Consider the following 13,478-nt stretch of genomic DNA (forward strand, 5'->3'; position numbering starts at 1 on the left):
AGGCACCTCTGGAGGTCTCTGAATCTGGGCATTGTCCAACTGAGTTTTGAATATCTTTTGGCCTCCTATCACAAGGGCCAGCTTTGGCTAAGCAGGTAGCAGCCAGAGCTGCAGTTCGATGGCACTCCGCACCTCCGTGTGCCTTTTCATTCTGCTAGTGCTGGAACCCTGGAAGGTCTGGTTGCTGCCACTGCAGACGGATTTGGGGTCGGAGGAACCCCCGCTGCCAACCCTTCCAGTCCTTTTCTTCCTGCTCCCAGCCCAGATATCCAGTGTGCTTCTCCCAATTCTCCCTCCCTACTTTTCCTTCTTTCCTTTCTGTGATGACGAGGCAACTCAACTTCCATCCTTGAGGGAGCAGCACTCCATTTTACCTGCACGTCTGGGTTGGTTAGCTCTATGCTCTCTTTTGGGTATCGATTTCCCTGTTCACCTGTCATAAGCTCTGAAAAGCACCAGCAGAAGTACAAACAGATATGCATCTTGGGGTCTCGCCTGTTGGGGTTTATCAGCTGATGGTGCTTCTTCTGGGTTTTCTTGCCATGAAACTTCAGAAGTGGGGATTGCTTCTGAGAAAGGTCTGATCCTGAAATTGCCTGCTGGGGCTCTGCAACCAGCGGCAAAGAGTTCATGCTGATTATAATGATCCTTTTGGGAGCTGCAGCAGACATATCTATCTGTTTCATTCTCGGAGAGCCTGCAGGTCCTGGCACTGAGCAGCTCCAGGTTGGGAGCATGGGTTGAGGGCTGGTGCCCTGGGGTGTTGCATGCTGGACTGCCGTTGGTGGTAGATGCCGTGGTTGCAGGAATGAGCGCCATTCGCCCGCCAAGAACATGGGGTAGAAAGCAGCTCTCAAAGGATTTGTCCTCAAGTGCCACTTCTAAACCACCCCAAATAAATACCTCTCTCAGTTAAGGCTGTGGTGGAGGGTCTGCAAAGGAAAGTCAGAAAAGCTGTTGTAAGGTCCTGCATTTTCTGTTCGGTTGCATTTCTTCCCCCTAGCTCTATTCCCCATCCAGATGAGCTATTGGAGCAATTTGCACATGCAGCAGGTCCTTTTCTTCTCTCTCTTTCCCCCGAGGATTTCTGAATTGCAGGAGATGAATTTGTGAAGACTGTGAGATAAAATGATGCTGTACTGGGAGCACTGGTCCTATGCTGTCAGGGCAGGAGGACGTCTGGCTGGAGAGAAGGTAGCAAGCATGGTGTAAAGCCAGTGTCCATGTTGTCTGGGACCTGTTTCCAACGCAGCACACAAGCAGCACGGGGAAAGAGTAGAAGAACAGGGCGAACATACATGATACTTCCCCTAATATCAGTCAGCCACTGCCCTCTTCAGCACACGTGGTTTTCTGACTTTGCTGGAGCGAGCACATGACGGGGCTCTCTTGGAGTGTTTGTCCAGGACCCCTTTACCCCACACATGCCCAGCTGTGGATGGGGAGCATGGCTGGAAGCAGGTTTGGCTTCGCATGGAACTGCAAACGCGGTGAATGTTCGTTGGTTTAGATAAAAGCTTCCTAAAGCCGGAGATGCGGTTTATCCCCTGAATTTACAGATTACAAGACTTTTTACCGCTTGTACGTGTAGCAGTGTTGATCTTAGCCTAGGAGAATTTCTCTGTACCTGTGAGCTCTCGAGATGGTACAGATCCCTCGTGATGATCCCTAAGGCTGTAGCATGTGAAGCGTTTCAGAGTGAATTTTCCATCTGCTCCCTTTAAAGATCTGCTCTCAACTGTACCTTAAAGCACACAACTAATAGATTTATTCTCCTCATTCAACTGCTCCTGTTCCCAAAGTGATTGGAGATTTGGGGTGTAATCCTTTCCTTTGAGAGCATTAGAAAGTAGAAAGTTATCATTGCTGAAGGGCCGTTTTGTGTTCGTTTCTTTTCCATTTCACCAGAAACCCTGTTCTAAAGGTGGGGGGAAATATGCTGTATTTTCTTTGTTTAGCAGAATTTTCTGCTTCTTCTTTAAAAAAAAAAAAAAGTGATTTTTTTTTTTTTTTTTTTCTTCCCTTCGATTTTATTTTTAGTGCTGGTGAAAAAGAGACTTGGCAATAGAAACTCTCTGTTCAAGACTGGACAGATAAAGCACAGGAGCCACTAACACGCACTCCCTGACATCCTTCGCCGTTCATCAGGAGGGAGCCTGTGTGACAGAGGTGGGTACGGTGCTTCGTTCTTCGTGGAGAGGGCCAGCTCAGCAGAAAGTTTGTGGAGGTAACATAGCAACGATAACACTGCAGACCCATCATTTGACGAGGAAGGAGAATAAGGACAAGTATGGGTGCATACAGACAGAGTTTGGGAGCTCTAATTTGGTGGATGCAGAATCCCTCCTGGAAAGTTCAGTGCAGTCTGTGTCAGCATGTTCTGACTAAGGGTTATTTATTGCTGTGCTAACCTCTGGAGGAAGATAAGTTTAAAATTTCCAGGCTCTGTTCACAAATATGCTGAGAAAGGAGCAATATTTCCCTAATTTTTATAGGGAGATGGACAAAAGGAGGTATGAGCAGGGAGGAATAGGTGTGCTCAGGTGTTTGCAGAAGGGCCTTGGTGACTGAACATTTGCAGAGTAATGACTCCACGAGCATCCACAGATCAGCCCACCCTGGCTCTTTCTACAAGAAATGCAAAATGAGGGAGAACCTCAGGTATTCCCATAACTTCACTGACACGGGGAGTGCCTACTGTGGAGTCGAGGAAAGCTGGGAACACAGCCTGGGATTTGAACTAAGATGTGACAATGTGCCTGAACAGCAATTTAGTCTCGCAGGTCCATGCCATGGGAGAAGGAACTGCAGCAAACCTGTTGTGCCCAAGAAGTCAGTCAGATTGGCATTTGGGAAGAAGCTCTGGTAATTATTGAGCTTCTGATTTCCTATGAGCTCTTCCTGTGTCTTTTTGTGTGTGTGTGTAATTAGGTCTATCAGGCAGCAACATTGTGTTATAACGTCAAGAAGAGTTTCTCAGTGTGGGACTCCATCAGTTTAAAGAACTAAATAGTTCTTGGGAGTGAGAGCAATGAGTTGGCTGGAGAGCCCAGCAACTAACCTGTTTCTCCTCCTCCCAAACTTCTTTTTGGGAACTATGGAAATCAGCAGCCTTTTCCCCAGGGCTGCTTATTGCTCTTAAATACAGCACTGAAGTCTCTCTTGGTAAAACCACAGATAGAGTTTCTACTTAGCTTTTTTTTTTTTAAGTCCTAATAACAATGTGTTACAACCTCAGGCTCTATTGAGTTGATGAGAAATAAATTCTTAGTGGTGAAGAAGAGTCTGAGAGTGTGTCTAAAGTGCTTGCTTTATCACCAGCACATATTTCATACTGGCAGTCAATACTTTTAACTGATCCCAAGCCATGCGTGTTGCATTTCAAATCCCTCCCCAGCCTGCTCTGGTCTTTCCCGTGTGGTCTTTTCCAAGCTAGCAGTAGAGTTAGTTTGTCAGCTTCAGGTTTCTGAGCATACAGATTTTTTTAATTCACAGCCCATGTTTTTAGGTCAAGAGGATAAAGTTTGTTCTGTGTCAACTGAATGGAAGGACCAGAGGAGCCACTGGAAGGATTAGGTGGCAGAACAGCTGCAGAGGATCATGTGTGGGGCGATGCATTTAGCTTTTCAAGGACTCCCGTTGCCATTTTAGGGAGTCCAGTTTGCCATTTCATCACTGTTTAGGGCTTACAATGGGCAAAGCAGCTAAAACAGAACAAGATTTAGATGCAGTCTGAGCTGATAACCTTTGTGACTGCCTTTACTGCCTGTGGGGCTGCAGCTTTCTCTGGCCAGACTGAGGCAGCACATCCACATGCCCCTTTGTTGTTTCTTGGCCACATTTACGATGCCTTGTTTCTGTGTTATCTCAACACCTTGCAGGGTTTGACCGCACTTATCCCATGGCACCTCCGAACAAAAAAACCAGCAGAGCTTGTTTTCCCACGCATGCCTTGAGGTTAAGCTGGTTTTTAGATTCACTGGTGTTCGAGTGAGCATGCACTCAGGAGAAGGGTTAATAGGGCAGCTCTCATCTGGCCAGCTGCTTGCAGAAAACTGGTAATGATTCTAGGATCTTTGCAGCCCCTATGAGACCAGGCTGAAATAGCAGGGACTGACCAACTGGTGCATGAACACGGACAGTGACAGCATGAGTGTCATTTCCTGGGGAGAGCTTAAAAGCGGGGGGAAGAAAAATAGACTTTAAAAGCTTTTTAAAATTATTTATTTTTGCCTTCAGTCGCCTGGTTTGTATACTGGTGCATGCTAAAACTCTACTGTTGCATAGCTGCGGTCCCAGAGGCACGATACAAGTGTGCTGCTATTGCCAGGGCTCCCTGTGCCTGACTGACAGCCCCGCACAGAAGCGCTGGGGATTTACATTCATCACCAGCCTCTCTCCCAGCCTGGGCAAATGCAAGCTGGTGTACAGAGAATAGTATTAAAATGTCCTGCCAGCAGAGCCGAAGCCTCCCCCATCTGCCCACAGTGACTGTGCTGCCAAGATCTGAGAAAGCTGATTTAGCCTTTTCCTGGCTTTTTAGCCCTTTTACCCTCCCACCTTTCTGAGATTTACACCAGTGCTGTTTGCCAGACAATGTTATGAATTTTAAATCTGCCTTAATTTTAAGTGTCCGCACTGCTGTGCAACTCCTAGTTGTGGGTCAAGTTGGGGGAGGGGGGGATCCCCATTTAATCGTGGGGCATTAAGTTACTTACAACAAATGGCCTTGTAACAAAATAGGCCTAGAAATTGTGCTTTATTACTCCATTTATTTCCCCTTTCATTATTATTTTTCCTGGTTAAAATCAAGTCTTCCATTTATTTTTTCTAACATGCACTTGTGTACTACGCTGAAAGTTATTCCTGACTTCTCTCTGCTCCTTTAAGGTGAACTTCTCTTTTGCTTTGGCCCATTTCCAGAGCTCCGTTTTAGCTGAGATTTGCTTCCTTGCCTTCTTTCTGCTAATTCTTGATGAGTAGATGAGAGGAGTATTAAATAGATTTAGTGAAAAATGACCGTCATGAGTGTAGATGACTTTCCTCTAATTAAAAATTGAAGCGGAAATGAATAAGCTTCTCTTGAGGCTGTGCGAGAGTCAATGCTAAGCCCAGCACTATATTCATCAGTGATGTGGGAAGTCCGGTATATGAAAGAATATCCCAGAAACTTAGGTACCTTGGAGGATGCTAATAAAAGGGAAGGGAGAGTTTCTAGTGGCAGTGTATTAATCTGGCCTAGATTTAAATCTGTTGGCATAGACCAAAGACTCAGAGCTAAATTTGCCATGTCCTTGATTTTTATGCCCATGCTATGTAGGCATTCAGTGCCATAGCAGAGTTTTCCAAGCAAAAAGGCATATCTAAGCAAGGTGATACCACTTGGGTGGTGCGGTACCCAGCGGATCTTAACTTCGACATCTTTGCTTTGATGTACAATGTAGACTTTTCCAGTTTTGACCAGGAATTCCCTCTCGTATGCAGCCAGCCAGCAGAGGTAATTGTAACCAACAGGAGTACGTTCCCTTTAAACTTTCTCTTGCAATGAATCAAAATTTTCCAGCAGGAAATGAAAGCAAAACACTTCATCTAAAAATTCCTCATCAGCTCTAGTCACTAGACCAGAACAATAGTGATTACACTCAGTTATGCAGTACAAATTCACAGCGCTGCTGTGTCCCAGGATCACAACATGCCATTAAAAGGCGGGTAGAGAGAGCAGGTGTACATTAATATCTCAATTTTGTACATAAGGAGACAGGGGCTTGCAGATGTTAAGCAGCTTCTGCAAAGTTACGCAGCAAGACAGTGGCAGAGGCAGAAATAGGAAACCACATCCAGGGGCTGTGATTTTTCTGGTCTGGCCACTGAAACATGCAACCCTAATGAAAAGCAGAGTGCCCAGAGAAAGCCACTTGTCCACGTCTAATGAATCCCATTGCTTCCTCAGGTTTACTGGTATTAACCCCGGAGGTGTTAGACACGTACGAAGGTTGCTCTTTTGCAGAGAGGACAGTTACTTTTAAAAACTAGCAGTGTCTTAGGTCACTAAGGGGTCGTTTTGTTTGCATTGTCTGAATATATGATTGTTCTCTTGTAGGAATGGCAGAGCATCAGCCGTGCAGCAGCGATGAGAGAGACTGACATTCGTACGAGTCTCTTCTGGCTCCTTCTCCACAATGGCTGTTGCCTCTGCATATTCATTGGATGGTAATGCAGGATGTTGAGAGCAGCGGTAGAGTTTGGCTTGATCCCATTGTGTTTTTCTGCTGCCGGTTGAGACTTTGAATCACCATGACAACGCTGTGACACTTCCAGCAACAGTTGCCCACAGACCAAGGGTGGGCTGGGGGTGGGTGAGAAGGTCAATGGTTGAGTCTAACGGGCTCAAAAGTTGCACCTGCAGCAAAACGACTGTAGAAAAGCCGTCAGCACAACAAGAAGATGAAATTCCCCTTCTATTGGTTTCTCATTAAGCAGGCACAATAACATTTTTTTTCGAGAGACTCGCTGTAAAAACTCTTTTGGTTATGGCTACTGATCCAACGTGATTGGGCGTGCAGCGACTTTTGAACTCATGACTGGATATACGATGTTGCGGAATGGGGGAGTGGGGAACGGAGGCCAGCCGTGGGTGTTGAGATGGTCCAGTCGGATCCGGCTCACCTGGCTTAGTTTCACCCTCTTCATTATCCTTGTCTTCTTTCCCCTCATTGCCCACTACTACCTAACCACCATCGATGACGCTGACGACGCTGGCAAGCGCATCTTTGGCCCTCGGACCGGTAACGAGCTGTGTGAGGTAAAGCATGTGCAAGACCTGTGCCGCATCCGTGAGTCGGTCAGCGAGGAGCTGCTCCAGCTGGAGGCCAAGCGGCAGGAGCTCAACAGTGAGATCGCCAAGCTCAACTTGAAGATCGAGGCCTGCAAAAAGAGCATTGAAAATGCCAAGCAGGACCTGCTGCAGCTGAAGAATGTCATCAGCCAGACCGAGCATTCCTACAAAGAGCTGATGGCTCAGAACCAGCCCAAGCTCTCCTTGCCCATCCGGCTGCTGCCAGACAAGGATGATGCGACCTTCCCCCTGCCAAAATCCAACCGGAACTGCAGGCTACACAACTGCTTTGACTACTCACGCTGCCCGTTGACATCTGGCTTTCCAGTCTATGTCTACAACAGTGACGATTATCCTTTTGGTAGTTCCTTAGACCCTTTAATTAAACAAGCCTTTGAGGCGACTGTCAGAACTAACGTTTATGTTACTGAAAATGCAAATATTGCTTGTGTGTATATAATTTTAGTGGGGGAAATGCAAGAGCCCGTAATGCCAAAACCTACTGAACTAGAGCAACAGTTGCACTCTTTGCCATACTGGAGGACTGATGGACATAACCATCTCATAATCAATTTATCAAGGAAATCGGAAACTCAGAACTTCATTTACAACATCAGCACAGGGCGCGCCATGATTGCCCAGTCCACTTTTTACGATGTGCAGTATCGACCAGGGTTTGATATTGTGGTATCGCCTTTGGTCCATGCTATGTCTGAACCCAATTTCCTAGAAATCCCGCCCCAGGTGCCAGTCAAGCGTAAATACCTGTTTAGTTTCCAGGGGGAGAAGATTGAGTCTCTCAGATCTAGCTTGCAAGAGGTTCGCTCTTTCGAAGAGGAAATAGAAGGCAATGCCCCAGCTGACTACGATGATCGGATCATTACCACCTTGAAGGCTGTTCAAGACAGCAAGTTGGACTTTGTTTTGGTGGAGTTCACGTGTAAGAACCAGCCTAAGGCGAGTCTGCCCACTGAGTGGGCTCTGTGTGGAGAAAGGGATGACAGACTAGAGCTACTGAAGCTATCTACTTTTGCACTGATAATCACCCCAGGGGACACCCATTTAGTGATCTCCGCTGGGTGTGCCATGAGACTGTTTGAGGCTCTGGAAGTTGGAGCCATCCCGGTGGTTCTCGGAGAGCAAGTTCAGCTACCCTATAATGATGTGATCCGGTGGAACGAGGCAGCCTTAATCATACCAAAGCCACGTATCACAGAAGTGCACTTTCTTCTGAGAAGCATTTCTGACAACGATCTCCTTGCCATGAGGAGGCAGGGCCGCTTCTTGTGGGAGACCTACTTCTCCACCTCTGACAACGTGTTCAGCACGGTCTTAGCTATCATAAGGACTCGAATCCAAATCCCTGCTGCTCCTATCCGAGAAGAAACCGCCGTGGAGATTCCCCACCGGTCTGGCAAAGCTGCTGGTACAGACCCCAATATGGCAGACAACGGTGACCTGGACTTGGGGCCTGTGGAAACAGAACCACCCTACGCATCTCCTAAATATCTCCGCAATTTCACCCTCACTGCAATGGACATCTACAGGAATTGGAATTCTGCTCCGGGGCCTTTCCACCTCTTCCCCTACACTCCCTTTGACCCTGTTTTACCATCAGAAGCAAAATTTTTGGGGTCTGGGACTGGATTTCGACCAATTGGTGGAGGAGCAGGTGGCTCTGGGAAGGAGTTCCAGGCTGCTTTGGGTGGCAACGTCCCCCGGGAGCAGTTCACAGTAGTGATGTTGACTTATGAGCGGGAGGAAGTGTTGATGAACTCCCTAGAAAGGCTCAATGGTCTCCCATACTTAAATAAAGTTGTGGTAGTGTGGAACTCTCCCAAGCTTCCCTCTGAGGATCTCTTGTGGCCAGACATTGGTGTCCCAATCATGGTAAGAAAGATGTAGCTGCTATGGTCTTGCTTCCTGGTGGGGTTTCTGCATTCAAGTTGGCTGTAGCTCTTCTGTAGCTTGTCAGCTCAGCTTAAGTCATCTAGGACAGCATTCATCTCGCGTGGTTGTAGATGTCTGTACCTGATCTGGATGCTTTATCAGCAGAGAAAACCAGGGAGATGACAAGTATGACTCATCGGACCTATTTTAGGTGTTTGCATGAGAATGCCATGGCTGGTGCTGTAGAAACACCTGTTTCTCTCCACTGGCTTTGAAGGGAGGCTGATGTTCAGAGGTGGACGTAGATGGCTGTGCTCTGTGGATGTGTGAACTTAGGCGAGATGAATTGCTGTCGTGAGAGAATTTGTTCAGTGGCCTTCGGATTATGAAATACAGGAGCTGTTATGCAGGAGAGCCTAAATTGTAAAAATACAGGATCTTAAGAGGTGCCAGGTGTTTAGCACTCATGAAACAGTAATTGCTTGTATGGAGCCTAATACAAATCTCAAGGCTTAAAGCTAGAGATTCTTGCTTATTGAAAATCTTTGCTTAGACTCTTTAAGTGTCACACTGTGAGGACAGTTGGCACCTAACTAGTGACAGTTTCTGCACTTTACCAGATAAACCTTTTATAAAAACAAAAGAGGGACCCACTGAAACCATGCCTACTGCAAGGGCCTTAAGAGGCATTTATCACTTTATATTGCAAGGGATGGCAGAGAAGAAAGCAGGGGAAAACATAAGCCAAGGCCAACGTGACCATGACAGCTTCCACGCTCCAAAGGTTGTAATTGAGTTTTGCTTAGTTTTGGGTTGATTTTATTTTTCTCCAGCCAAAGTGAATAAGCAGCACCTTCAAAAACCAACGACATTCCTTTTCATGCCCAGCTACTTGCTTGCATATTGGTAGTGTTGCTTGTAAGGAGTTAATTCTCCCTAAACTATTACTTATGTATGTATGTGTTTATTTTAGGACTTCTCTGTCATCCCAGCATAACTTTCTGTGCCGGCCATTGTTAGCAATCAATATTAAATATAAATCTCCACCTGCTCCCGTAAAGAGAGCACAGGCATAGAGCCACCAACAAGAAGCAACACGGTGTTGTCTGAATCCGGTCGTGTTTAGAGGACAAATGGAAGCATAATGCCTTACAAATTAGGGAAGGGAAAAATAAAAGAGGGAGATGGTACTTAAGTGCGCAAACTGCGTGTGGTTTATGTGACAGGACGCTAGTAAGCTTAATAGCAATGTGAGCTTTATGCTTCATGAAAAGAGATTCATTGATTTAATATTTCGTTTTATTATTATTGTGATGAATAAATCCTTCTGCTCACATTTAAAAACCCTTATGGTCCAGGGACAATGAGGAGAGAAAATTGCTTGGATAATTGCAAAATAATCTTGCACATTAGTCCTGTTGAATGCCTGAATTCTGCAGAATCTTTGCATTGTGTCTGCTGAAAAACTCTGTACTCCTTCAGAGCTGAAGAGTGGGGATTGTTCTCCTTGGAGTTACTAATGGGTGTTATTTGTGAAAGAAAAATATGTTTCTGTTGATGGACCTTAATGCCTTCTTTTACTCTGCTCTTATCTGCACATCTGTTATGTTGGAGGCCCACTGGCTTTTTGGAGTCTTTGACACACACAAGTTGCTGCGTGTCACCTTTGAGCCACACGCTGGGGTTTGTGTGCTGCGGGGGACCTTTGGTACCGCTCGGTTCAAGAGGAGGAAATTGTCTCCTGTCTGGTTTGGGATGTTGGATGGTAACAGCGTGCTTGTGGCCAAGTGCCAGGGAACGGCTGGAGCACAGTGAGCTTCTGCCAGGGTCCTTTCTGAAGGAGGGTGTTGGTCTGATAATAGGTATGCTTTCTTCCCATTTTTCTGAATCCCGTTTTTTAAAAGAGCTCAAGTCTCTTGGGATCTCTCATAGGAGGCTTAACCCATTGCAGCCTCCAGGCATCCATCCCACGAAAGTGCTTGTTGCTAAGTCCACATCCAGACTGGGTGTTTAAATCACATTGGGAGTCTGTAGTATCCATCTATGTGGATGGTTTAGTGCAGTAATGATATAAAAACTTTCCTGGGCTTCATCAAACAGCGGCAGATCCTAAGACCCACTGTGGAAAAGGGCAACAAGAACTTGGGGAGTAGAGGTGAGGCTCCGTTTCAGTCTCGGTGCCTGAGACAAGGGATGTGTTAGCCAGGGGAAGAGGTAGGTGGGTACGTGGGGTTGGCAAGAAACACAAGCCCTTACAACTGCTGATGTCAAAAGAAATTGCAGAGCTGTGAATCTGATTTCCTTAGGGGGGAAAAAGTGTCTTTTGAAGGGGAATATCCAATTCTCTCAGATCTTGAAGCAGTGCTGTACTTCTATGTAACAAATATGTTCCAGTAACATTGGGGTGCAAGGAATTGCCCTGCGTTCAAGTCCCAAAGCACAGAGCTACGCAGAGGAAACTTGGGGGGAAGAGAAGCAGACGGGGGTGGATTTGGGTGGCCCCCCCGCTATTGAAGTGGGTCCAGGCACCATCTGACTGCGAGGAGCAGCCCAACAGCAGCACGTGTGTGTTGGCATGATCCATGATCAAAGCACCCGAAACCACAAGGTTATTGAGGTAAATCACAGCCTAATGAGATAAAGCAACATGTGTAGCATGTTCTGGGCTGAAAGAACCCTTGGAAGGAAGCATAATGTAGTCCTAAGTCCCACCAGCAGCGCCTTGGTGGGACCCAGGACTACACTTTAGCTGTGCGGCTTTGTGCTAGCAGAATACCCAAAGGAGAATTGAGCTTCGTCCTTTAGCCTTATGCATGGGTAGTTAGTTCATTGATCAGTTCCTTGAAACTTCGTTTGCAAACTGTGCTGCTTGGTTGTGATTTGGTCTTCTGAAGCAGGTTATGTGGTTCTTTTCCCTGGTGGGCTGGAAGTTAATCAAGAGCAAAGCTTGAAGCTGGGTTGGATCTTTGAATCTTTCATGGATAATGAGATAAACAGGGCTACAGAATATATTTGATTTTTTAAAACTTTTACTTAGATATAGATTTCTTGCGATGGCATAATTTACTAAAAAATCAGTAAGAGTCCTTAGCTGCACAGGAGTCTCTGATAAAATATTCAGGCCCTGTACCGAGCCTGAAGTGACTAGGTGCAAATATAATTTAATGTAAAGTTGTGTGTGTAGTCATTCAAAGCTGCCCCTGGAACAGATGAGGTAGATTACCCTCTAATTTAAAGTGCCTTTGTGCTGGAGTTCGGCTGTAAAAATTATTCCCATCTCATGTTAAATAGTATCGCAGCGAAAAACAAAGGCTGTAAGTGAGAAGTCTTGATTGTGTAAGCTTAAAAACTTGCTTTCTGCAAATGTTTGTATCTGTAGCACTGCATTAGGAGAACTTCCTCAGACAGAAGAACCTGGAGAGCGTGACCCTACCAGCTCCAACAGCGACTTCACAACCACTGCTTAACTTCTTAGCGCCTCACTGCAGCATTTACACAGTGTTGATGCATCCTTCAAGATGTCTGCAGCATCTGGCAAAGTCACAATATGCTCAAGGAATTAAAAACTGCCCAGACCACCAATCCCTGCCAGCAGTTGAGCTCTGCTCCCTTGTAGCAAGGGTGAGAGCCCTCCTGTAACCCAGCATTGCTGCGGTTGCTGAAGTCCCTGGCATGGTGCTGCTTGCACCTCACCAGCGAGTGCTGCTGCTATTTCCATGCTTACGGGGAAGAAAACGGGAAAGGAATTTGGATGAAGTCTCTCCTCTGAACAGGTGGAAAGACTGCACTAGGGTTTGAGTGAGGTGGCGATACTTGGCTGCTGCTCCGGCACTGCCCCTGCACGCACATTAATCTGGGAAAGATTTTCAGTGGTGGAATAAAGGAGTCATTAAGGAGAAGATCTGGCTTGATCTTGGGATAGAGACTTCCCCTTCCAGCATCTCTGTGCTCGGGATTTCTAAATAGTGTACAGGCGATGACAAGAGAAATTTCACTCTTTGCTTTGCAATTCCTTGACAGCATTTTCATCCACATGAATAAAAGTGAAGGGAAACAAATGAAACAAAACACTCAGGCAACCACACATCCAGCCCACGCAAATGGTAATAAGATGCACCCAAGAAGACTCAGATCCTGCTGTGCTTTGCGATGTGCTCGGCACCAATGTGCTGCTGCTTTCTGGTTGCTGTAGGGCACTTGCTTGCAATTCATCAGCAAACTTGCAGCACAGATGCAAGTCCAGATGCTTATTAAACCCCGTATGTGGTTTTAGCAGCTCTTCAAATCCTTCAGAGCTGGTTCACCATCCATCTTCCATGCAGCTCTGAGCAGGACGCGGACTGGGGCAGGGGGACAGGATTTGTTTTCCCTGTTTCTGCTCTGGTTTTAATCCTAAAAACCTAAAAGAATGAGTTGAGCTTGAACAGCCGGAGTTACCTAAACAGTTTGTTTTAATATATTTAATACGTATTTCAGAAGGCTGCCACTGCTGCATATGCCCTCAGTTCAGTGGGGAAAGCACAAACCCCCAAGCAGCAAGGTGATTAAGCTCTGGAGCAGCTTGCACTCAAAACAGCTGCAGATCCTTTAATGCAGCAATGAAATATCCATTTCCCTTTCAGAAACTTCCTTAAAGCCCCCCAGGAGTTGCAGTCCGAGCCAGGAATGCAAACCGTGCGCTCAGCAGCCTCCCCTTACCTCCTCTCCTACCCACATTTCTCAGCCTGTGTGTCGTGCCCTGGAGATGGGAGGG

The 13,478-nt window shown here is 46.3% G+C and overlaps 1 protein-coding gene across 9 annotated transcripts in view; it reads left to right on the forward strand.

The window, feature by feature from the left end:
* EXTL3 (exostosin like glycosyltransferase 3) overlaps positions 1–13,478 on the forward strand; it is a 158,157-nt gene that overhangs the window by 115,369 nt on the left and 29,310 nt on the right. For all 9 annotated transcript variants that reach the window (XM_072858222.1, XM_072858224.1, XM_072858229.1 and 6 more), the window contains 2 exons: positions 2,041–2,169; positions 6,101–8,725. In XM_072858222.1, coding sequence (XP_072714323.1) covers positions 6,578–8,725 — 2,148 coding nt within the window. In that variant the 5' untranslated portion in view covers positions 2,041–2,169; positions 6,101–6,577. The remainder of the gene's footprint in view (positions 1–2,040; positions 2,170–6,100; positions 8,726–13,478) is intronic.

Source organism: Ciconia boyciana, chromosome 3 (genome assembly GCF_034638445.1).
Source record: "Ciconia boyciana chromosome 3, ASM3463844v1, whole genome shotgun sequence".
In the NCBI taxonomy this organism is placed as follows: Eukaryota; Metazoa; Chordata; class Aves; order Ciconiiformes; family Ciconiidae; genus Ciconia; species Ciconia boyciana.